General features: G+C 41.9%; 4 protein-coding genes across 4 annotated transcripts; 3 read left to right on the top strand and 1 right to left on the bottom strand.

Annotated features, from left to right (window-relative positions):
• The first annotated feature begins 568 nt into the window (after positions 1-568).
• On the top strand, positions 569-6,070 carry prr15lb (proline rich 15 like b). Its single transcript, NM_001140731.1, is given in 2 exon segments — positions 569-743; positions 4,977-6,070. A coding segment is annotated over 1 exon segment (330 nt). The 5' UTR covers positions 569-743; positions 4,977-5,008; the 3' UTR covers positions 5,339-6,070.
• Positions 6,071-6,274: 204 nt separating this feature from the next.
• Positions 6,275-11,036, bottom strand: pnpo (pyridoxamine 5'-phosphate oxidase). Its single transcript, XM_014159131.3, has 7 exons — positions 9,711-11,036; positions 8,910-9,034; positions 8,716-8,815; positions 8,318-8,371; positions 7,629-7,757; positions 7,442-7,512; positions 6,275-7,275 (listed from the first exon to the last, which is right to left on the bottom strand). Exons 1-7 carry the CDS (start codon positions 9,792-9,794, stop codon positions 7,110-7,112), a joined length of 729 nt encoding a protein of 242 aa, XP_014014606.1. The 5' UTR covers positions 9,795-11,036; the 3' UTR covers positions 6,275-7,109.
• Positions 11,037-11,161: 125 nt separating this feature from the next.
• On the top strand, positions 11,162-13,549 carry mrpl10 (mitochondrial ribosomal protein L10). The gene is made up of 5 exons (XM_014159129.3): positions 11,162-11,440; positions 12,105-12,274; positions 12,499-12,663; positions 12,752-12,896; positions 13,027-13,549. Exons 1-5 carry the CDS (start codon positions 11,401-11,403, stop codon positions 13,278-13,280), a joined length of 774 nt encoding a protein of 257 aa, XP_014014604.1. The 5' UTR covers positions 11,162-11,400; the 3' UTR covers positions 13,281-13,549.
• A 634-nt stretch (positions 13,550-14,183) lies between these two features.
• On the top strand, positions 14,184-25,095 carry LOC106579318 (oxysterol-binding protein-related protein 7). The gene is made up of 20 exons (XM_014159133.3): positions 14,184-14,481; positions 16,834-17,074; positions 17,330-17,470; positions 17,590-17,643; positions 17,737-17,850; positions 18,043-18,204; positions 18,308-18,461; positions 19,109-19,230; positions 19,535-19,633; positions 20,843-21,014; positions 21,110-21,201; positions 21,356-21,515; positions 21,600-21,883; positions 22,163-22,300; positions 22,394-22,457; positions 22,632-22,710; positions 22,788-23,083; positions 23,287-23,413; positions 23,620-23,742; positions 23,928-25,095. Exons 2-20 carry the CDS (start codon positions 16,934-16,936, stop codon positions 24,034-24,036), a joined length of 2,631 nt encoding a protein of 876 aa, XP_014014608.1. The 5' UTR covers positions 14,184-14,481; positions 16,834-16,933; the 3' UTR covers positions 24,037-25,095.
• The last annotated feature ends 247 nt before the right edge of the window (positions 25,096-25,342 follow it).

The raw sequence follows: 25,342 nt of genomic DNA, 5'->3' as shown, positions 1-25,342 counted from the left end.
AGGGGTTGAGCATTCTGACAACAAGTCCCCTTCAAATCACATTGTTGTTACATTTACTTGTTGTATTTGGCTGTCTTTGTGTGCGTGTGTGTGTGTGTGTGTGTGTGTGTGTGTGTGTGTGTGTGTGTGTGTGTGTGTGTGTGTGTGTGTGTGTGTGTGTGTGTGTGTGTGTGTGTGTGTGTGTGTGTGTCAGAGGAGGCTGGTTGGAGGAGCTATAGGAGGACGGGCCCACTGTAATGGCTGTAATGGAATAAATGGAACGGTATCAAGCACATCAAACAAATGGAAACCACATGTTTGACTCCATTCCATCGATTCCATTCCAGCCATTACAATGAGCCCGTCCTCCTATAGCTGCTCCCACCAGCCTCCACTGGTGTGTGTGTGTGTTTGTGTGTGTGTGTGCGCAAGAGAGAAAGAGCGAGAGCGAGAGAGAGAGAGAGAGAGAGAGAGAGAGACAGAGAGAGAGAGAGAGAGAGAGAGAGAGAGAGAGAGAGAGACAGAGAGAGAGAGAGAGAGAGAGAGAGAGACTGCACCTGTGGCAGAACACCTGAGTGTCAACATAAGGAGGACTGAGAAACTGAGTTGATGTGCAAAGAGAATAGGAAGAGAAAGAGAGAATAATAAAGTATAAGAAATTAATGCAGAACCTCTAACTAGGCGAGCACTAAGATATGGTTGGACATTTTCACATCTGAAATCCACTCCCTCTCCAGGACAGAAACCAATTCTCCATCAACAAGGTAAGCATTACATTCATGCACACTGTACATCCATCAAGGGACCATTATTTCTAGTAGGAATGTTTATAATTGGAATGTCAATGTGCTACTTGTTATGTTTATTTTTTTAAAGGATGTGTTTTAGCCTTTATGTATTTTACGGTTTCTTATTGTGTGCATTTCACTATATGTAATACATTTCAAAATATCCTGATACAGTACATTTGCTTACATTTTACATTTCCGTGGCATCAAGTTGATAGTGTCTAATTAAACTCCCCAAAAAACAAAAAATGTTGGGAAACAAAAATGCCAAATCAACTGGGTACAAGCCGTGTGCCAGCCCTTCTGACATAGAAAAAATAATGATTTAAACTGTCCAGATAGGCCACAACTGATCAACATGAAATATTGAGAGACAAGAGGGCCACAGCTATGTGTGAAATCAGTGTCCCCTCAGAGCATCCTTCCCCAACCTCTAAGTTACAGGACAACAGTGAACCTTAGTTTGGTTACCAGTATTTTTAGCTAACATTCCACTCCTTGCCACTCCTGTCATTTGCCAAAGACATAGGCCAGTGTCTTTGGCAAGTGATAGGAGTGACAAGGAGTGGAATGCAATAGCTGAACAGAGATGGCAACCAGGCTAAGGAAACCTGGCAGCCAAAGTGAAACCCAAGACTGTTGCAACATTCCAGCTCTGTGTTCGGGGAAGCTCAGACATACAGTACAGTAGATGTCCTTGGACCCACCTTTCAGAAGCTCAAACAATGTATCATTGAAAGGCTTTGTACTTAATTAGTGATTTCTCAGTGTTCAGCGTGAACATGGTGTTCCTTCACTGTGATCTTTGAAGCTTTGCAGAACACAGAGTAACTTATTAAACAGGACCTACTGAGAACCCCACATGAGTCATATGAGTTCTCTTTGTAAAGGTAAAATCAAAGACAACAGAGAGACGGTGGAATAATGGTCAAAGTTATCAATCTAACCTGGTTGAACTATTTCAGGTAACACTTTGCCATTAGCCATTAGCTAAAATCCTTAGTTGCTACATCCATTTTTGGACTTATATTCTTCAAGAATCAATGGGTATATATCATTAACTTATAACTTATAAATGCCTCGTGAGCTAGGTTCAACTGTCATACTCCATCAGAACACAAAATATGTTTTTTTTAATCTAAGGTTTGTAAACCTCATAAATGTAAACAAACACTGAATAGCTTGAAAACAAGGTTAAAACTATAATTTTGATATGGTCTGTTCTTGCATCCAAAGCTCTGTCCATGAATTTGAGAGTGGTTACATTCTCCAGGCCCATCCCTCAGCTTTTTATCAAAACAGAGGCGGGTAACCACTTTTTTCAACTGCAGATTCTAGCTTTAAGGTACCATTTCTGAAACATTTATGTGTATTGAAAATAAAGGGTTAATAATCAGTTAATTGACTATTTACAAACCCTATAAATCATTATGCCATAGTTAGTCAGGAAGTTGGCAGGGAACAGGAGTCCAACACTGAGCCAGGAGGGTAACTGCACATTTTTAGAAACACTACAAAGCCATAAAAGCTCATCTTGTGGAGCAACCGTATCTGCTTCTTGGGTGTCTGTGACTCTGTAAACAACCAGGTCCCAAATAAATGCAATTAGAAAATGCAAATGAACTCAAAGAGTAAAACTAGCTCGGAACAAGGATTGCATCCAAGAAATGACACAATTACTTTGAACATGACAGTGATAAAGCGAAGTTACTATGCGCCAACCCAGATTGTTATTTCTTGCTTACAGTACATAGGCATATGCCTAGCACCAAACTCTGCCAATGCCAAGTGCTTCAGATAAGAAAGTGATGTAATTCACATGTACATTTGCATGGGTGTGATATCAAACCCACAGCAAGCTGTACTGTCAAGACTGCTGGGATAAACTTCATGCCATGGGGTTGGGCAAACTAAGGGCAATGAAAATAAATCTGTTACTTGTTGCATTTAAATGATCAATTGTGGACTACAGCCATATGAGAACAGATATGGGCGTTTTAAGCAAATAAACACGTTCTATAGAGGGAGTTCCCACAGAACCAACCCAACTTATAAATATATTGCTTTATTTTTCGACTATGATAGACTGTAACAAGCACGTTTCTGTGGCATTCACTTGCTTGGTTGCCCGGAAACTTGGCATTGTCTCATTCTTGCCATCTCCATTGTATGTTGCACCAAACAACTCAAAGAAATGTGAATATAACCTGCTTTAATGCTATTAATGATAGATAACATGATACATCTATTAACCCCATAACTTATCACACTGTGGTATACCCAAAATAGCTCACATTCTAAAAAGTATCTGTGGTATGCCTGTATTCTTACAACACCATGCTAAAATGATCATCAGAAAAGGGTGAGTCTATTACTACTAGCGTTTCAACTGGAACGGATGTTGGCTAAAAGGTTGCCAAGTGACTGAGCTGGGGCACACCTCATACTGACAGTGGAGAACAAAGCATCGCAATACCTGGGCTTAATATGTGTGCTCTTGTAATTGCTACTTGTTTGCATTTATGCGTCCATTGGTTTGCGTCACGCAAATCCAAAATGGAAAAGGATGCAGTTTGCAGGGGCGCAACTTTGGTTTTAGAAGTGCGGGGGGGGGGGGGGGGGGGGGGGGCATAATTATATATATTTTATATTTATATATTTTTTTATCAAGTCGGATAAACACTCCAAACAGCTTACCTGACCACTCGGAGGCGTCCGCATGATCCTAAAGCATACAGTTGCCTTGTTTTGTATCACATTTCAATGATAAAACTGGGGGGGGGGGACAAAAATGCAGTGAAAGTTGCACCCCTGGCAGTTTGTATTGTGTTGGTGCAGTATCTAGAGTGGATTCAGGAAACAAGTTGCTTTCTCATCAGCCGAAAGGTTTTTTCTGAGTTCATATCAGATCACATGGAAGAGACATGAGAGCCTCTCAATGTGTCAGTTAATTTATTAGCTGAGAGCATGTATCAGATGTCAGATGAGTCATCTCCTCGATTAGTCTTTCTTATCACTGTGATGTGATAGAGACTGCTAACAAGGACTCCCAAGTGGCACAGCGGTCTAAGGCACTGCATCTCAGTGCTAGGGTCACTACAGACCCTAGTTTGATTACAGGCTGTATCACAACCGGCCGTGATTGGGAGTCCCATAGGGCGGCACACAATTGGCCACAATTGTAAATAAGAATTTGTTCTTCACTGACTTGCCAGGTTAAATAAAAAAAATAAAAACAAGGGAGTTAACAATTTACAGCATGAATCCTCTGGTAAATACACACTCATAAAATAAGTACACAGAATATAGACACACAGAAAGTAAACCAGCCAACCTGGAAAATGTGCTTGAAAGCATTTTCCTTCACATAGGGGAGAAAGGAGAAAGATCAGGACTGGAATTGTTTGTATTTTGGTTATCAGTAAAACAATTCTGAGCAGGCTCAACTTGCCCGACTGCCATGAATTCCATACATTTTCTGTCTTTCACGTAAACATCTTAAACAATGGGGAGGAATTAGATTAGCTTAAAACTTATGGAATTCTTGGTTGTTTTCACTTTTCTTTTTTTAAGCCCCATGGGCCACCTCAGAGCAGGCTCAGTTCACTTGTCCCAGGCAATAGTGAAACCCTCAATGTCAATCCCTGCTTAATTTTTTTCTTTATGTTCAGTCAATATGGCCAAAATCTATCATTACCTCAAAAATGTCAACTTTGACTGCATTTACACTTGACCCGTAGTTCCAATGTTTCCTCTATTGTTCCCACAAGCAAGAGGGGAGGCCAATGACATCACATCAGACCATCTCCTTGAAGTTTTCAGTTGTCTTAAAAACCCTATTTTGCTCCCAAAAAAAGTTTTTCCCTTTAAGTGTGTGACTGTGTACATTACTGTATGTATACTTGTGTTTCTCAACAGGAAAAGTTCACAAGTGTTACAGCTGGAGTGTGTCTAACTCTCAAGATAAAAGTTGATAATTGTCAGCTAATGAATGCTATTATATTAAAGTTTTTTTTCACATTTCTTGCCCTGAAATGTAAGAAATTAGTCAATTTAGTCAGGCAACCAACTACAAGAAACATGTCAGCATTGTCACAAGAACCCCCCTGCTTGTGTCTCTTGAACTTCAACTTGAAACCTCTTACTGTGTAACTCTCACAAAGACCCACATTACTAATTGACATAACCGGGTGCCCTTTTCCTCCCTAGGTCAATCCCCCCCTCCAGTCTCTGTTTGTGCCATGGCTGACCCTAGCTGGTGGAAGCTGACCTTCTCACCTAAGAATTCTGAGGCAAATGTTCTGTACGAGATCCCCCAAGAGTATGGTAATAACGCTGGGAATAAGGAGCATCACAACAGCCCTCAGCTCCCCACAGACCCAATGGACAACCAATTCAGTGCCAGACTGGAGAAGATAGTGGATAAGTCGGCCACTAAAGGTCGCCATGTTAAGGTGTCCCACTCTGGTCGCTTCAAGGAGAAGAAGAAGATCCGTGCCACACTGGCTGAGAACCCTATGCTGTTCTCTGAACACAGTCTCAGTGATGAGAACCACAGGGCAGAGAAATAGCACATAACCAGGTGCATGCTTTTTAGGCTCTTTTTTTAGTCATGCAACACATCCATTCTCTTATTGGTACAAAACATATATACACTCCCAAGGTGGGCTCCACACCTAAGTACACAGATAACTGTAACCAGTTGAATTATCATGCACATCCACATAAACAACACTGTTCAAGGTTCATTGATGCAAACATATTAGAATGGGTGGTATTTTTCACCAGCTCATTCCTGAGCCCACTACACTTGGACAACACTGAAAATTTCCAAGAATATGGCAATATGTTGCCTGTGTCTGAACAAGGACTCATGACCAGTAACCTGGAGTGAATATTTCACTGTAGGATAAGAGAAGAAAATTATTGAAAATATGTTTAGCTGCAAAGGTTTGTCTGTTATAAATGTTACACATATTTTGTATATTTAATGACCTGTAACGATATGAAGAAGTCTAGTTTACGACATGGTGATGTAAGAATGTGTAAACTGGGCCCTCCATCAGGGATTTATCGTCCAGTTTGTCACTTCATCGGAGTCCGGTTGGTGGCGAGGCTTGGGTAAATGGAGTCAGACAGGAGATGTGAGAGATACATGGTATTGAAGTGATCACAGAAAAGGGCATGTCTATCCCTAAAAACAAGTCAGAGTATAATGTGATCCAGTGATTATTTATATACAGTTCTGTTTCATCTAACACACTAAAAAGATCTGCATAAAATAAAGTTTATTGAAAAACATCAAAATGTAAGTCAAGGTATGGCAATATCTTTTTTTTTTCTCCATAAAACACCAACATCTTTTGGCCAGAAAAAGCACAGAGTACTCACTCACATATGAAAACATTTTCAGATCCATTCAGTCGATCACAATTCAGATGTGCCATTTAAACTGTTGCGAATACAGAGGTCTTCACACACCAAGAAAATCAAGTGAACAACCAAGCTCATTCTCAGACATGACTGACTTTATTCACCGAATTACCTTGGCACAACTGAACTTGCGTCAAATCTTCTAATATTATTTTACCTATATTAAAAAAGGCACTTTGAGCCACAGACATGACAATCAATCCATAACAAATTCAACACAGGGACTACAGCCTAATAAGCGATCTGTATTACATGACAGAGAAACTGCAGTGGATTTGGGCCGTTAGAAGATATTAATTGCTGCTAGACAGAACATGTCATCCAATACAGTGGAACTCAAGTACAAATGTTAAAAAACAGAGACAGTACTGGAGATTGCGCATTTTACAAGTACAGAGTTTCCAGGGGTTGTTGAGGTCACGGAAATGCATTTTCATTGGATAACCGGTTAACTGTCAATAATTATCTAACATTGACTACTGTTCTAGACAGACTTTGCACGTCAAGCGTCAGGGAATGTAAAGTGTGCCATACAGCATATTGAGGTTCGTAAAACCTTGCGTCACAGGTTACGTGCTAGACTGTATAGTCGCATCACGTTGATCATTTCCCATTGTTGCCCTGGAGACAACAGGCAATCAGGCCTCCTAACCAGCCAGAAAAATCGCTCCTTGATTTGGTACTAAACAAGAACGATTGGAGAAAACAAGCCAGAATTTGCTTTTTTTAAAGACACACATATAGCACATATATTCAACATCAATAGGTCTTCCATTCAACATGAGAGGCTCCTACTGCATTGAGATGACGGTGGTCATTTAGTTGACGATGATGACATCATGAGTGAGCTGTACGCTAGGCCCAATCTCCAGCCTTGCCTTTAGTCCATTTCCCCTAATGTAACCGACCTCAAGGGGATAGCCTCTGGTAGACCCAGCCCGCATCAGCATTATGTTCATACTCTTCTAGAACACCCTCTCCATTTTTCAGCCGTGTGAAGACGATGCGGTCATGTAGCCTGTTGGTCTGACCCTGCCAGAACTCTATCAAGTAAGGCTTGACGATATAGCCTCCCCTGTTGGAAGATAGAGGGACAATGTGCAAAAACAAGAACAGGTTTACGTGATGGATCATCTCTCGTGGATAGCATCTGACCAAATTTCTCAGATTTTAATTCTGGGTTAACTGAGATTACATGATAGACAATTTACTGCACAGGTTTGGCGATTTAATACACTAACCAGTAGTCGGGCATGGGGACATCTGTGTCCTTGTACTTTTCCTCCAGCTCTGCATTTTTCTGCCTCAGGTACTGCAGAGTGAAATAAAACCGGCAGATTTCACATATTTTCATTAATTCCCTCATTTTGGCAATAAGTCCAATGGTGGATCTCTATAATACAGTGGTGTAGCATTGGTGGTCCTCACATTTCTGTCAGGGACTGCAGTGCTTTGTCTGCTCACAACGGCCCCGATCTGGCTACTCTTGGGCCGGGAGTGGAAGTAGTCACAGGAGCTCTGGTAGGGGATTCTCTCCACGTTGCCCTCGATACGGACCTGCACACACACACATTCTCAAGTGAGTGCCAACTAATTGTACAGCAAATTCAGTGTCATCCTGCATTAGTTAAAGGGAAATTCCACAACTTTTCAACCTCATATTTGTCATCTCCAGCACCAGCCGAGTGTCTATATGAGAAAAAGGCACATTTCTATGATCTGTGGTTAAAAAGACAAGAAATATAGGATTAACCTGCAATGAGTTTCTAGCCAAAGGGAGGGTATTTTCTTTCTCTCCACGTCACCACACATCTCATAGTGTTTGAAAATCATTGTTTTTAAAAATGTTTTACCTTTTGATGATGTCATCAGCTAAAACTTTTTACATTTTTTATTTTTATTACCAAACATAGAAATGCACCAGTCTTCACATATGTAGACACTGGTATTGTGCTGGAGATAATGAAATGAGGTTGAAAAGTCATGGAATTTCCCTTTAATTCATTCAAAATCCAAATCACAACATATTCATCATACCAAATCAAAGATATTTGAAGATATTGAAACAATGGGTTAACAAGTACGCTACATTTTAAGAGGTCAAATGAAGCACATACCTGCCTGTTGATGGGCTCCCAGTAAAAACACAGACTTGCATAAGGGTTGCTCTCCTACAGGAAGGGATATGAAAATATCAGATGTAAAATCAGAAAACAGAAGTAGTACGACATAATCTAGTGGTGCAGGTGCAAAGGACATCACGCTACTTAGCAAGTATCACTTCCTCCTGAATCGGCTCACACTGAGGCTCGAACCCAGGACCTCTGCCTTGCTAGTATGCATGACCTCAATAAGCGTTTTACCAGTCGGCGTCACGTGAAAAGCTAGCTAATCACTGGCGCAAGTGGGGACACTTCAGGCTGAGGAGTACGTTTCGCACATCCCCATGTGCTACACATGCACTTGAGAGGAAAGGGAGGAAGATGCCTGCCTAGTGACAGTAGTAGGTACTAACCAGCTCTCCACCTTTCCGGCTCTCGTAGTTGGTAAAGAACCGGAAGCCTTCTTTACTGTAGCCTTTTAACAAGACCATTCGAGCAGATGGACGTCCAGCTCTTTATGAAGAAAGACAGATTGATAGAAAATGTGTTACAATTTAGCTTAAGAAGCAAGCATGTTGCTTGAGGGACTACTTATGGGGGTATTCACCTGGTGGATGTGGCGATGCACATTGCATTGGGCTCTCCAATTTCAGGACACTTTGTGGCTTGATCAAACCAATCTCCAAACTGCTTGATGGGGTCCAGAGAAACAAGATGATTCTCTTCAAAGCACTAAAACAAGTTAAGATAGAGGCTTTTAAAATCAAAATGCACATTACATTGAAGTCATAAGCATTTAAGGAATTCAATGTTGGCCCATGTTTATTATGACATCTTCAATGACGTTCTGATCACTCCAATTGCTGGGGTGTAGGCTATGCAGTGAGGTGAAACGTCAAAACGTAGTAGATAAATATGTTATGACTAGAGGTGCCATAAATCTCTGTTCTATATGACTACACTATCCATCTGTTCTACAACACGCTCTGTAATGTTGCAACCGCCTGATTGGGCCCATGATATATAATAGGGGCCCTTATGTTCCCTTTGCCAGTAAAGCTGTTGGGGGAGAGAAGCCCCTTCATTACATCACAAGACGCTGGACGTAAGCGAAGTCAGCTTTGTGAGCAGATTTAACATATGACTAAAGTACATTGAATTTACATTTTATACTTGATGCAATGCAATGAAAATGCTGGGGTCGTCAACGTAATTTACACTCCAAAACAGGTCATTAATACACAATTAAAACAATGCAAGCACACTGGCTAGACATTTTTGTGCCTCTGGAATATGCAAGTATTTGCACCTGCCATTGACATCTTTATAGCCATTCACCCAAATTAGAAAGGTGAGGTAGCTTGTGTCATAGCAAAGAAGCTAAGGACTCAAACACGTCAATTCTCACCTCTTCGTCTCCTTTGTATTTTTTTCGCATGTCACTGAGATCCATGGCTGTAGAATCACTGGTCGTTTTCGTGCAAAATGACATAAAATAAGGCTCGACAGCAAGCTGATTAAGAAACCTGGGGATGTATTTACCTACTTCACTGATATTCTTCAACGTATTGCAACCGAGTATTTCTCTCGTGCTTTACAACAAACACGCAAAGCCTGACATTGACGTAATCACGCTCGCTGTCTTACGTAAAATATTACGCAAACATTCGCTCCAAGATGTTTTAATATATTGTCAAGATAGTCGGGTGACCGCTCTAACAATGGAAATACATGTCCTCAAATATGTCAGGTGGGAGAAGGCTAGATCAGGTGGGACCATTCTAGCCAATGAGAAAACAGATACGCGTGTGAACAACAGGGCTGCGTTCAATTGAATGGAAATGGCGCTGTACTGAACGTCCAGTTGACGTTGTTGTTTTGGAACGCTGTCATCATGGCCACTCCCCTTTAATTACGTCCTCATTGCTTCAAACCACACCCACCAAACAGGAGCAAACCATACAGAATGACAGAGGCCTCTAGTGGCCAAAATAACGTTTTAGCATGCGCAGCGCCATTGAAGACTTCCTACATTTTAAAGTAGTCATCTGGGGTTGTAGCCACTATGGGTTGTAGCCACAACGGCCCTGCACAAACTGTCACAGACGTTATAATGGCAGAGAATATGTCTAAATGGAGCAAACGTACCCCAAAGTATGTTCAAAAAAGTTGAGGAAATGTGTCGTTCAGTACAAACCATTCCGCAAAGTAGCAAACATTCAAGCGAACTGAATGCACCCCAAGCACAACTCCGATATAAAGTAGTTTTTTTCAAAGTTGACGACATGCCACGTGCGTCCACTTATACCACTGCATTCTTAACAACATAGCCATTACGAAACGTCTATTCGATCAAATAAGCTTTATGTAGCAAATCAATATTTTGTTGACCAAATTCGACACGCTCATTGAAAAATTCCTTACTTCGTGGTTTTATTTTCGTGGCGGAGTCAACCCTGTTGCTTCGCCACTTTCTCCACAAATGAAAATCAATCGGAATATTTTACAATGTCTTAGCATTTATCCGTACTTTCACAGATAGTACAATTACGACTTCAAAGGCATACATGTTCACCTTAATGCAAAATGTAAGATGATTTAAACAACTGCCGCATTCAAAACAACTGGGATCCGAAATCTCCGACTTCAGTCCGTTAATAACAACTGGGAACCTGGGGGAAAAAAACGATATCCGAATGGGAAAAATGTACCCAGAATTTCAAGTCTGAAACTTGGGCATCTGCCTCTACAGCTCCGACATGAAGATCACTGACTTCATGTTTTTTACGAGTTCACTGTTATCTTGTGGTTCTTTTAATTGTTTTTGATCGCGGCATTGAAAGTGTCAAACTACCGACACTACTTTCCGCGTTCAAAACAACTGGGAACTCGGAAATCTCCAACTTCAGTGCGTTCAAATCAACTGGGACGACGTCTGACTGGGAACTCGGGGCATTTCTAGAGCTCCGACCTGAAAATCAAGACGTCATGATTTGACCTCGTATATTTTATGAGTTCCCAGTTGTTTTGAACGTAGGAACTGTAATCGGTGTCTGACGTATGATGCACGCCCCCCATTCCAACGCTTCCTGACAAAGATGGCGGCGACCTTGTGTGGCAGGCTTTTACCAAAACAGGGTAACGTACCTCGTTTTTATAAAAACGTTATAAGTACAGCTACATGTCAAGTCATGTTGGAGCACGAGCCCATGTTCTCGGTTGTAGTACACAGCGCACAGCTAACTTCGAATATGACAAAAATGAGGCAAACTCAGTCACTTCCTAGAGCGCTAGGCGTCATTAGTTAGCTACATTGTAAGTAGCTACATTGCTACATTAGAATAAGCTAGTTACATTGTAGCAATTGCATGGCTACATTGTAACAAGCAGAACATTGCAACAACAACAGCCATTCACGATACACCAGGACTCAAACCTTGTAACTTCATGCTTTTGCTCTTGGGTGAAAGGTTATAACAGAGAGCTTGATGTACAGAATGATCTGTACACTATAAGTGCAAATCCGTTGCATAGCCCTGCTGCAATACATCCTTTCTTTGATGTCAAACCTGAGCTAAGACCATCATTGTGCAAGGATAGTCACATTGACAGAAAGACGGGTTGTAAAACACTGGTTGTATTGAATCACTTACACATTATACTGTATTATTGGAATGTATGCACACACAAGTTAACTGCATTGCATGGAATAAAAGAGTTATCAGGTTTTAATGTCTGCATAGAAACATTTATTTTCAGTCCTTCTTTATAAACCCATTGTTAATGTAACGTGTGTCTACAGGATGGCTTCCCCTGACACAGAGTGTCCGGCATGGCTCTAAGGCAGTCACGCGTCACAGGAAGCCCATGCACATCCTCAAACAGAAGCTGATGGCTATCACTGAATACATTCCACCCAAACCTGCAGCTCCCCCCGGGGCTCTGACCCCCCGCGTCAAACCAGTTCAGGAGGTCAGTGAAGTCCAGTGCATGTGTTTATAACTCAAAAACAAGCACAAGCAACCCGTCAATGTTAGTGTGTGTACTGGAGCTGTTTTTTCAGAAACACGCATGTACATTTGTTTAGTGCTGAAAGGAGAGCTCCTCCACCCACCCAGCCAGTTAGGAATAGTAGTGATGTGAGCTGGCTTGGTATCGAGATGATGGCTAATTTATGAATACCGCTTTATTCACAGGAAAGTGGCCTGGTGTTGCTCTTGAAGAAGGATTTGCAGACCATGTTCCAGGACTGTAAGATGATCGCTGTGATCCAAAACAACGCCACCAATTCAGAGGACATGCTGCTTCTCAAGCACAGGCTCCATAAGCATGGCATCAAAATCAAGTTTATCCCCAACCAGGTCATATTGTAACTATGACGCAAATTGTATCGCCTATTGCATCTTGAAAGATGTTAATATGATGTTTTTTGATCTTGTTTAACCATAGGTGATGAGGTCCTACCTGGCAGACAGCCCTTACATTAACATGGGGCCTCTATTCATTGGCCAGACAGTTCTATTTGTTAGTAAAGAGCCAAAGGTGAAGGAAATGCTTTTGAGTTTGAGGACCAGCCCCCAGATGGTATTATTGGGTAAGTAAATACTTTTTCAATGCAATCTGGTGGTCCCACTCTCAGTATAGCAAAATGTTATTCCCTGACTTCAGTAAAGCTACTATCATACAAGCAATTGTGTACTCCCTTACTTCTCCCACTGTTTCAGGGGCCTGTATAGAGAAGATATTGCTGAGTCGGCAGGGGGTGTTGAACTATGCCAAGCTGCCGTCAGTGACCGTGGTCCAGGGAGAGCTAGTGAGTGGCCTGACCATGCTGACCTCGCAGACAGCCTCCATGTTGCAGCACCACCCCGCCCACCTCTCATTGATACTCCAGCAGTACCTCAAACAGCAGGCTCCCGCAGGCAGTACCAACGGGACCCCAGGGGAGAGCCCCCCCAAGGCAGAGGAGACTGCTTAGGTCTAGAAGATTCATGTCCGTGGGGGAGGGGAAGGATGTCGGCAGCACTATAGCTACTGGGAGGTCATGTCTGCAGATTTAAGGTCTGCCTCTGTGACCTGGAGGTCATACAATGTACAGTACAACATGAACCGCTACAACACCTCTAGAGAGCAACTCTTGGAGAAAACATGTTTTTGTTCCTTTTGTTCATAATTTTGATTACTACTCATGTTCTGTTCTAAGGCCTCTTTGACCATATAAAAAATAAATGATATCAATGTTTAAAATATTGTATTAGCCAATGGCAAGTGTTTTGTTATTGATTTGAAGTGATTGGTCCAAAAAACTCAAAGTAAATGAACCAACCTTCTTGGTTGAGGTAGTCCTCTGCGTTGATCCTTTTTGAATATATGAATATGTGGGTAGACATTTGTAAAAGTCAGTGCCAATAGTCATGCGTGCTCCAATAGTTATGAGAATCATAAGAGCCAAAAATAAACAAGTGGTCTTGGAGATCCTGATAAATGCTAATCTGGGGATTACCACATGTTAATCTGGGTCAGTTAGTCTATTACAGCTGCTATTCTGAGTTTGTGGGAGGGAAACTACCATATTCATCTCCATTCAATATCAGTATGTCACAGGGCAAGCCCTACAATATTATTATTATTACTACTAACCCACAGGGTTGTGTATGAATCAAATGTGTGTGCCATTTATTTGTTTGATTTAACTAGATCTTCTCATGATGTCAAAACATTGGATCATGTGTATTCTATGTGGCAGAAGAACATTGACGAGACTTTATTTAAATGCATTGTAAACATGCAGTTATCCAATGGCGATATAGCGACAGACAGGCCTAGGTGCACCATCAGTTGTCGGGCCTACAAGTCTAGCAACAAACATCCCATGAGCACATGTAATTCCTTAGGCTAATGCGGATAATGCCCTGGCCACATTGCGCAGTGGCACAGCTATCCGTGGATTTGGGTGCTGCGTTTTACTCATTACGCGGGCACAGCGAAGCAGACATTGGCAGTTTCTACAATACTTTTTTGACGGCGTGTCTTGTTTTTCCGCACGTGTGTTGAGAAAGACGTGGTTCCGCAATCTGTTAAAGCTGTGTGATTTGTCAAACAAATGGGAAATCACGAGGTTTGTTCGACATTTAAAAAAAAATATTACCGCGATGAGAGTGGTCACACATGAACTTCAGGTAAGTTCGCAGAGTGAATATTTGCGTTTGATGACTGTGTAGTTGATGAGATGACTTTTCAGGAACGGGGAATTTCCAAGGATATGGATGCAATTTCAACATGTCCACTTCAACCATATAACCAAAACAAACTCCATTATTTATTGGGTTTACCTTTTTCAAAATGTTGCTAATGGACAAATAATGCAATATCAGATCATTGTAGATTAGGCTATTATAGAATACATGTTTGTTTTTGACACTTTCTTAAGCACATAATTCATTGGACTAGGCCCCTATGTGTAATGTTTTTTTTTTTTTTTTTTTTTTTATGAAATAGATGCTAGTTGAAGGTAATTCTCAAATTAACATGTGTCATGCTCAAATGGTTTGTTTAGTTCAGGACATGAGTCAATTTGTGTGGCACAGTCATTTCATAATGGGCTTTCGATAAGAGCCTCCTTGCCCCAATTTAACCATTGTGATGGGGCCCAAGGTTATGCCTTTTTGCATTGTGCTTTCTTGAGAGTAACGAGCAGTTTGTTGTATGTAACCACATAGCAAGTTTACTCACCTGCAGTTTTATGACTAACAACCTGTCTGTGGTTTACTTGTGTATGCGTCAGTCACCTCATATTCTTGTTGTGCTGGAAAATCATATTGTATGGTGAGCCCTGTAATATGCACAGACTTGTCATATTTCTTCAGTAGCATTATACTTATCAGTTGGAGGCAGGGTTGCCAAACCTCCTACTTTTAGGAACAACCTCCTCTGTGCACTGCCCACAGAATCTCACCAGGGAAACTTCAGAGAATTTGGAGCAATGTTGAGTAGAAAGATGACACCATTTCCCATTTGATGCAATGACTGCAGTCTGGCCTCTTTTTGGCAGACATAAATCCTTCATTGATTCAGTTGTCAGTAGTGCTTACCCTTAAATGTAATATAAGATTACATTTGGTCACACTAGCAATGTTGCCCAGAATAACCTGCCTTGACTGCCACAGCAAAAGTAGAGGACTAAGGCCTAAACATCAACATAACCTACCATTCAACATATCCACCTAGCGTTCATAATTCAATGGATTGATTGCCCACTTCAACATGCCAAGCAGGCCCATATACAGAGCATGATGTGGAGGGTTTGCACTGTAATTGGCGACTCTAGATAATTCTGGATTTTTCTGCGTTGAGTAAGCAAGCTTGATGCTTGGTTAGCAGCAAATCCTATTATCCTGTTTCTGCCACACGCTTCCCTGACGGAGGTCAGAGAGGCTTCCCTCTCTACCTCTGTCCTCAACCATCACCCCTTATTTAATACCAAGCCAAGCCTGCATGGATGCACATGGATACATTCATGAACTCAAAACACTTGTCTTGGATCCCAGGGGTGCAACTTTCACATTCTGAAATGTCATTTTTCTCCTCCCCAGTTGTATCATTGGAATGCCAATACAAAATGAGCCAACGGTGTGCTTTAGGAACATGCTGACACCTCTGGGCGGGTAGACTGTTTGGAGTGTTTTCCTAAAGGATTAAAAAATAAATAAAATAAAATGTCTCCTCCACTTCTAAAACCGAAGTTGCGCCCCTGTTGGAAGCTATATTGTATTCAAGTCATACACATTGTCTATTGTGTTTTCAATGGCTGCAGATGTAACTTTTGCATAGGCCTAGCACTCCCATACCCAGGCCTCAAACCTTTTTTGTTGTCACCGCCAGAGCTTCAGTGTTCTCTGCCTTGTGATCTCATTACTGCATGTTCAGGAGAGGTCTTGCTAAAAAAGGTTAAGCCAATTAGAAGGGAGGATAGTAATCTTCTCCTCAGATTCCCAGCCTGTTGGAGTGAGAACAAACCTATCTATCACCCTACAGGTAATGGCCTCTGATGTCATGTTTCTTCCTTTACATTGAAATGGAAAAATAGGTCAATTACACTGGATGGAAAATCTGACATTGATATTAAATGGCTCAGTATCACAAATACCTGTTGGGGAAGGGTGAGAGGGATCTTGGGTTCTTTCACAAGCCCCCGTGCAAACCTTTGCCAAGAGCTAGATGTGCTTTTAGTCTTTTTTAAATAACACCTGCCCAGAACTTATGAATACAGGCCTCATATCTTCATACAATGACCTCAGACGAGATTTGTCAACCAAAGGTTGTCCAGAGTCTCTTCAGACCCTTATTCACATAATTGCAGCTAACAATTGACATGTTTAATAATTTAGAATATGCAACTTATTCAAAGGAAGCTACAAAACTTTGCACCGCCTCATTCAACAGCAGTTTATACAAGTTGACAGGAGGAAACATGTTTGCAAGGAATAGCCATCTATATTCGTATTCTTTCATGTGTTTACTTTCTTTTTCAGTCCCATACTTCTGAGATGACTGGGAGTTTGTAGTGGAACAGTCTTATTGAAAAATCTACCAATAACACAAGGGAGGGAAGTCTGACGTTATCATTTCAAAATGGATTCATTTCAAAATCCTTACGGGTCCACGCTCAACCGCAGCCAATCGCTGATGAGTGGCCTGGAGAAGACCCCTCCCACGTTGAACAAACCCACCCACTCTCGGAGCAGTAGCACCGCCTCCTCCCGTCACTCTCGGGTGAGTACGGTATGTCTCTTCCACCAAGAGAGAGTCACAATGACAAAGAATCAACATCAACACATTCAGTTAACAATAAGCACAACCAAAAATTATGTTCTGTACATAGGTAAGGAGTTTTAAACCCATTCTGCACCTGTTTTAAATATCAAATATCCAAACAAAACATCAAACTGCGTGTTAACATCCCACAAATAACAACAATGTCTCCCGATGGATGCTGATGTGTTTGTTATGGTGTTGGTTCACCCTCAGAACATTAAAGACTGGGAGGTGATGGATGACCTTCAGGTGGAAATGATGTCAGGTGACAACTCCCAGGACCTGACCATCCCAGGCATCTGTGAAGGATACCTCCTCAAGAGGAGAAAATGGCCCCTGAAAGGCTGGCACAAGGTCAGCAAACTGCCCATTTATCCAATCCACCAGTGTGTTTGGTCACTATTTTGGAAATTAGTTCACATGAGTTTAATTAGAAATTAGTTTAATTCATGTGTTTTTGATCCTACTTTCAGAGGTACTTTGTGTTGGAAACGGGGATCTTACGATATTCCAAAACCCAACAAGATGTAAGTGTACATTCACTATATTATGTATTTTAGTTAAATGATAAACTCAGCATTAATAATATAATGGAAAGCATTATGCTTTTTATTTTAAAGATCACAAGGGGAAAGCTTCATGGTTCATTAGATGTTGGCCTTGCAGTCATGTCTATCAACAAGAAATCCAATCGTATCGATTTGGATGCAGGAGATATTCTATATCATATGAAGGTATGCCCAGTCCCGTTCACTTACTTTAGCTTGTTGGCCAAATTCACTACATAAATTATAATTCAATAACTTAGTAAACAAAGTTCAGTGTTGTCCAAGGTTGAATTGGATTATGTTTTTGGGATTAGTTTTAGAGGCCTGTAGTAATACAAATTAACTTGGCGCCACTCTTCCTGTTCTTTCCTCTCCTAGGCCAATAGTCATGACTTGTTCTACATCTGGGTGGCCAAGCTGAGTGCCCATCGCATGTTCAAGAAGAACGAGGCTGCTCAAGTGCACAATGGCTTCTTCCAGGCCTTGTCCCAGGGCACCAGTGTGCCTGGACTAGCACAGAGGAACGGCATGCAGGACGTGGTGAGTCCTCTCACTCTGTAGAGGTCCAGTCTCTGTTAGTGGTTTATAGTCTTGTATTGACTCGTCAGTGTCTGTCTGTCTCCCTCTCTCGTCTGTATACCAGTCTTCCTACCAACACTACCATAACACTACAGACTCTTACGCGGGCGAGATAGCTGCACCAGCACCGTCCGAGTTTCCCTCGGTCAACCCGGGGGTGAATGGGAAGGTGTCAGCCTGGTTACAACAGACTCATGACCCAGACAGCTGTGCTCAAGGTACTGCACTCGTATACAAAGTAAACCCAAAATGCGTTAGGGCTGCCAAACTTCTCATTTTTTGTTGCACTCACGTAAATAGTCTAGTTTCTAATTGTCATGAATGGTGCTTCATGGACAACCATGGTTATCTCAAGGCCATCAGACTGTTAAACAGCCATCACTAACATTGAGTGGCTGCTGCCAACATACTGACTAAAATCTCTAGCCACTTTAATAATAAAAAATTGGATGTAATAAATGTGTCACTTTAAACAATGCCACTTTATATAATGTTTACATTCCCTACATTACTCAACTCATATGTATATACTGTACTCTATACCATCTACTGCATCTTGCCTATGCCGTTCGGCCATCGCTCATCCATATATTTATATGTACATATTCTTATTCATTCCTTTACACTTGCGTATATAATGTAGTTGTTGTGAAATTGTTAGAATACTTGTTAGATATTACTGCACGGTCGGAACTAGAAGCACAAGCATTTCGCTACACTCACCATAACATCTGCTAACCATGTATATGTGACCAATAAAATTGGATTTGATGAGATCTACGAATGTTTCGCTCTAAGTCTTAACTCCCCAGTAGAACTGTTCTGGGATCTGCCCTAACAGTCTCTTTTTTTTCTTTTTCTTCAGAGCTGAACCGTTGTCAGTTGGAACTGTCGGAGCTGAACCGGCTGGTCCGGAGGCTGCAGTTACTGGAGGGGGGCCAGCAGGCCTTCACCGATGGCGAGCTGCAGCGCATCATCAGCATGCAGGTGAGATGAAGCAACACTACCGTCCAGCTCCAAACCAACCCTTCCTAGTATAGGTTTAGCAATGTGGTAATGGTTCCACCCCAGCCGTCGCATAGGCTAGGATCAAATATCAGCGCTTATCCAGTTTCAGGTCTACACATTTTCCTAGGGGTAAGGGGTGACTTTTCCTAGGGCTAAGTGAACTAGGAATACCAGTGAGTTGCAGGACAAGGGTGTGAGACATGCTTGAATTAAGTAATGTAATGAGATAAATGGCTCGTGTCTGTTTTAAGTTGAGTGTGTTTTTTTTTAAAATTCCACCAAGAATCTCTCTCTTGAGAAACCCAAGAAGTCCAGGTCTTGCAAGATATGGGGTCACTCGCGCACAATGTCAAGGGTAGAGGCCCTTGGAATGGTGAGACAGGTTTGTAACATTTTCTTTTTTTACCTGTGGTTCTTAGTCTAAATCACCTACACATTTAATCTAACATTTTTAGTTTTGACTCATGGATATTTGTTCCAGTGCATTTCCCCGTTGATTTGGCACTAATGTTCACATTTTTTAATACTAAAATTCCAAAAGTTGATTGTGTACCACTAACCAACCTGTAAAGAGTATAATGTGTTGGTTTTGAGTATTAGCTAACCCAATCATCTGATAACTTTTAGACTTCCCTTATAATCCAAAACCTTTTCGTGGGATTACTAAATCGGTGAGTCAACACCAGGAAACAAGGCAGACTGCCAAAGCAAGGAACACCTAGCTAGTCCTAATTGATCTCTTCCATGTTGTCTAGACAGTCACACAGACAAAGGGGTAAACATTTTTTTACAATGAAAAGTAAGGTCAAATCAGATTTAGATTCAGAGACTGAGCAAGCCAACCTTTTACAATTACAGACTGCTATCAGATTGAATGGAAGTTGGAGCTGTGATATATATGTTTGAGAAATAAGACTTTGGTTAATTCCTTGTAGGACATACATGCTCCTACAGTAGAATTGAACACTAGCGGGCCTCCAGAGTGGCGCAGTTGTCTAAGGGGTTCAAATCCCAAGCTGTGTCATTACTGGCTGTGACTGGGAGTCCCATAGGGGGGCGCACAATTGGCCCAGCGCTGTCCGGGGGAGGGTTTGGTCGGGGGGGGGGGGGGCTTTACTTGGCTCATCACGTTCTAGCAACTCCTTGTGTTAGGCCGGGCCCCTGCAGGCTGTCTTCGGTTGCCAGTTGAACGGTGTTTCCTCTGATACGTTGGTGCTTCCGGGTTAAGCGAGCGGGTTAAGAAGTGCGGCTTGGCGGGTTATATTTTGGAGGACACACGACTCAATCTTCAGCTCTCCTGAGCCCGTTAGAGAGTTGCAGCGACGAGACAAGATCGTAATAACAAAATTGGGGAGAAAAAGGGGTTCATTTTTCATGAAATAAAAAATTAAACAATAGCTTTTAATCTTCCATAGTATCTATATTGCATGGCTTGTACACAGTTCTTATTTATTTTCCTTCTACATACAAACATATTTGACATCTCACTAATGTGGGGAATCAGTGACTGGCAAATCATTCTCAGACAAATAGAAAATGGTTGTTCAGTTTGTTCTACTTGTTCATTCTCCATCGTTCCTCCATTTTGTAGCTGTCCTCTAGTCACCTAAACAGCTCGTCCCAACTGGGTACGTCTGTCCCCTCCCTTCAAGACTATGTCCCCGCCGTCCCTGACTATGTCTACTCCCAGCTGTCCCCTCCCACCAACGCCTCCCCAGAAGGCATGAAGATCCAGCAGGACATCTGTAGCGTGTCCCAAAGAGGTCAGAGTCAAAACACACATGGACTCACACATGTTGTGTGCGTTCATTACTACTAATGCTAAATGTGAATTTCTTTATTTTCCTGTCCCCGACAGTACACGCGTCCCTCAAGTCTGTGCATGATGCCTTGGCCCAGGAGCGTCAGAGACTGCAGGACACCTACCACCAATCAACCACACTGGCTGAGGTGAGGGTATATGCCTTCATGGAGACAGGCTTGGTTTACGAAATGTGTGTATTTATTTGTGTGCGAGTGCCTATGGGTGCTTTTCCTTACCGACTCTGTCTTCTTGGCTGTCTTTCTCATGGTTTTTATTGTTCGTCACTCTTCCTCTCTTTAGACTGTATCTGGGAACGAGTCCCGTCGCACGCCATCGGTGACAGACTCTGCAGCTGAGTATTTTGATGCGAGTGACGGTGTCCTGAATGGGAGCTTCTCTGAGTCTGAGTCTGGTCTGAGTGAAGGGACAACCAGCAACTCTGAACCTGAGGAAGGACATGGTGAACACACATACACACGCTCTGTAACCAGTTAGCAATTAGCTGTTTTTTCAATTTATTGAAACCGATCTCTCTTCTCCACAGCTTCAGCCACTCGTGAGTACCGTGCCAGCATCTCTAAGACTCCCAACTGTGTCGTGCCCAAAAACACGGGCCGCCGTACCACCCTGGCCGCCCACTGCCCGGACAACGCCCAAGTGGGCCTGATGCAGATCCTCTATAACAACATAGGCAAGGACCTGTCCCGTGTCTCCATGCCTGCTGCTCTCAACGAGCCCATCAACCTGATGCAAAGACTGTGTGAGGAGCTGGAGTACTCCGAGCTGCTGGACACCGCCAACAACACACAAGACCCCTACCAGAGGATGGTGAGGATTCTTAAATGTCTTTTCAAATTTTGTAACTCAAAGGATGTAAGACTTTAAGAGCCACCTTTAAAGACACTGAATGGAAAAGTGCTCAAGTTAGCAGCATCTGGACACATCACTAAACTATGATAAAAAGTTTCCGTTGTGTCAAAGGTATATTCTAGAATACAGTATGCACAGAGCCTCATGGTTTAAATGAAACCACGTAACGACAGCTATACTAGTGATTCGCAGTATGTTAGATTAGAAGACTAAAGGTGTTTCTCTCGTCTTGTGCAGGTCTACATAGGTGCCTTTGCCATCTCTGGCTATGCTACAGCTCACTACCGCAACCGCTACAAGCCCTTCAACCCACTCCTGGGGGAGACCTATGAATGTTTGAGAGAGGACAAGGGCTTCCGCTACATCAGTGAGCAGGTAGGAGGACTGAATCTTCTCTAACATTCCTCAGCACACCAGGTCAGACTAGTTCTGTTGTATTCAGACTAAACCATTCTTGTCTTTCATCAGGTCTGCCACCACCCCCCCATCTCTGCATGTCACGCGGACTCCGATTCCTTCTCCTTCTGGCAGGGTGAGCTTTACTGACTATAATAGAGCAAAACCTTGATTCTAGTTGGCTAGTGTTAGCAAGTGTCTTGACATTTTGTTTTGAATCATTTCTAAACATTTTCAAACTATACTATCTGAAACTTTGATCATAAATGTTTTTCTCATGAAGCACAACATATTTGTGTCACCTAAACAGACCAGCGGTGGAAGAATAAGTTCTGGGGAAAGTCACTGGAGATCATGCCAACAGGGATGGTGAATGTCACTCTCCCAAGGTGAGAGTCTGCTGCTGGTGGCCATTTGTTTACTATCTGCTCCCTCAAACTGTTACAAATGAACATCACTCTTTTAGGTTTGGGGACCACTATGAGTGGAACAAAGTGGTGACCTGCATCCATAATGTCCTGAGCCAGCAGCGCTACCTGGAGCACTATGGGGAGGTCATCATCCGTAACCTCAACAGCAACGCGTGCACCTGTAAGATCACCTTCGTTAAGTCCCGCTATTGGGGGTCGGACACCAACAAGAATGAAGTGCAGGGCACCGTGCTCGACCAGACTGGGAGTGTTATCCACCGGTTTGGGGGGCTGTGGCATGAGGGCATCTTCTGTGACACCTTGCCCACTCCACAGTGTATCTGGAAGCCAAGTGAGTATCCCACCCACCCAAGGAAAACAGTCTGTGAAAAGTTCAAAACTGAGAATTCTTGTATCAAAAGCCTCCAAACCATATATTTTTTTTTTTTTTTTTTTTTTTTTACTGGTTAGCGATATGCTATCTAAAGACAATGTGGTTTGAGGCTGTGGTTACATTAGCTGTAGCTGACCTCTGTGGTCTATTTCACTGTACAGATTCCCAGCCCAAGGACTACTACCTGTATTACGGCTTCTCCAGCTTCACACTGGAGCTGAACGAGCTCACCCCAGGCCTGAAGCCTCTTCTGCCACCCACAGACTCACGCCTTCGTCCTGACCAGAGGTGAGTGGTGCCGCCATGGGTCGGGCTTGATTAGGAAATGGAAAACCACCATTTTACAAATATATTTTTTTTATATTAACAGGGCCATGACGTTTTCCTGTTTTAGGTGACACGACCAGGAAAAAGTCGGGGCCTTTCTCGTAGATATGATGGATTCGATGAATTGGTGTGTTTTTTGATGATTTTTGTTATTTTATTTTCCTCAGGATGCTGGAGGACGGGAGGGTGGATGACTGTGACAAGTTTAAAGAAGAAGTGGAAGCCATGCAGAGGGAGCGGAGGAAACAACTGGCTAAGAAAGGACAGGAGCACACGCCACGCTTCTTTAAGTAAGTCCCTTTACTTTGTCTTCAGTGGTACTCTTGTGTCATCTTATATCTAGGATAATACCCCCAAATCTTTTTTGTAGTCTAAAATGTACCAAACTTCAATTGTGATATACATTAAGATCACATAGGACCACTGGTTTAATACTAGGTATGCTTTCTGTATTTGAATCGTTTTCCATCTTTAGGAAAGCCATGGATTCCTCTGGGAGGGATGTGTGGCTCTCCAATGGAACCTATTGGAAAGTCAGAGAGAACCCAGGCTTTGCTAACACAAACAACCTGGAACTATGGTGAATAAACAGACTGGGGCCATTTGGTGGAATTGGTGAAGGCATCGATGAACTGTCCTGAGACCCCACCTTCTATCATTGCCATCTGATTTGCACTCCCTCCCTGGCTGCTTCATGGGAAACCTCTGGGGGAAGTTTGGAAACTACTTGGATCCACTGAAACGTCAAGTTGAAAATAGTTCCCAGAATGTGTAGCGTCACCTGCTCCGCTACCTGGGAAGGATAAAGAGACTTTTCTCTCATACTCGTATTTAGTCCATTGCAATGTATTTATGGTCATTCCCCATTTGTGTACATTTATGTTATCCTGTCAAGATGTATTTTCTGTCTAGAGGGCTGGAAGTGTGAGGTTCATTTGCTCAGGTCAAGACATTTACTGTGGACTAATCTTCAGATATTGTAAAGGTAGAAAAATGTGAATTTACTACTCTCTGGGCTGACTCCTAACTCAATCTTTTTGCGTCATCACTCAATTTTCACACGTCTCTCTAAGTCATCTATGCATGATTTGTGGATCCTAAATTAGGATTAAGCCCATTATGAATTATTGTTGAATCATATTTATTTCAGTGGCATTAGTGTGTTCAAACATTCCTTTCTCCTACCTGAGTGTTTTAGTAAGTCAAACAATTTGACATGGGAATGTAACCTATAACAGTCTCTGTCATTTAGGGTGCACATAAGTTACATTATAAAAAGTAAGTGTTGTGTTTTTTATTTGATTTTTAGTGAACAATAATGCTATTACTTGTGATTACTAAGATATTGCTCTTGAAAGGGGTTACCAAGGCAACTGATTGCATAATGAGTCTGCATTAATAAAGTATATTTTATGATTGAGTATAATTAAATTATTGTCAAGCTAGACTTAATATCAACATGTCTAATGTACAATGGGTATGTGGGTATTATTCTGTTTATAATCTTGAGGTTGTCTTTTTTTATTTAATTTTTTTACATTGGTTTGAGATTCAATTTAAACAGTTGTGATTATGAAATGTTAATTCATGAATAAAAGACAAGTAAGCCACCATTTTAATAAATTAATCACTTTTTCCTTCAATGTTTTCTGCTATTCGAGTCTTTATTACATTAGAATAAAGCAAAGACAATATTTAAAATTCTTAATTTAGTACAATATTTAACATTTCTCTACTGCATTCCTGGATCATCAGTCTATTCATTCTTTACAGCCTTCTGGGACCGATTGAGTTAATCAATGATTTATACAACTTTACAATTTAAGGACAGGCAATTTCACAGACTGAAGGCAAGGTGCCCTATCCTGGAGACAAACAGTCCACATTAAA

This window comes from Salmo salar, chromosome 19, assembly GCF_965601325.2.
Source record: "Salmo salar chromosome 19, fSalSal1, whole genome shotgun sequence".
NCBI classification, from domain to species: domain Eukaryota; kingdom Metazoa; phylum Chordata; class Actinopteri; order Salmoniformes; family Salmonidae; genus Salmo; species Salmo salar.
This window is presented reverse-complemented; position numbering and strand designations above follow the sequence as displayed.

Excerpts from the sequence above, each read along its gene's own strand:
- LOC106579318 (XM_014159133.3), top strand. The coding sequence starts at position 16,934 with ATGGATTCATTTCAAAATCCTTACGGGTCCACGCTCAACCGCAGCCAA. Across the intron at positions 18,205-18,307 it reads GGAACGGCATGCAGGACGTG|TCTTCCTACCAACACTACCA; the intron begins GTGAGTCCTCTC and ends TCTGTATACCAG. Across the intron at positions 22,458-22,631 it reads TTCCTTCTCCTTCTGGCAGG|ACCAGCGGTGGAAGAATAAG; the intron begins GTGAGCTTTACT and ends TCACCTAAACAG.
- pnpo (XM_014159131.3), bottom strand. The coding sequence starts at position 9,794 with ATGTCATTTTGCACGAAAACGACCAGTGATTCTACAGCCATGGATCTC. Across the intron at positions 8,816-8,909 it reads TGCATCGCCACATCCACCAG|AGCTGGACGTCCATCTGCTC; the intron begins GTGAATACCCCC and ends TTCTTCATAAAG. Across the intron at positions 7,758-8,317 it reads GGGAGCCCATCAACAGGCAG|GTCCGTATCGAGGGCAACGT; the intron begins GTATGTGCTTCA and ends GTGTGTGTGCAG.
- mrpl10 (XM_014159129.3), top strand. The coding sequence starts at position 11,401 with ATGGCGGCGACCTTGTGTGGCAGGCTTTTACCAAAACAGG. Across the intron at positions 11,441-12,104 it reads CAGGCTTTTACCAAAACAGG|GATGGCTTCCCCTGACACAG; the intron begins GTAACGTACCTC and ends GTGTGTCTACAG. Across the intron at positions 12,275-12,498 it reads GCGTCAAACCAGTTCAGGAG|GAAAGTGGCCTGGTGTTGCT; the intron begins GTCAGTGAAGTC and ends CTTTATTCACAG.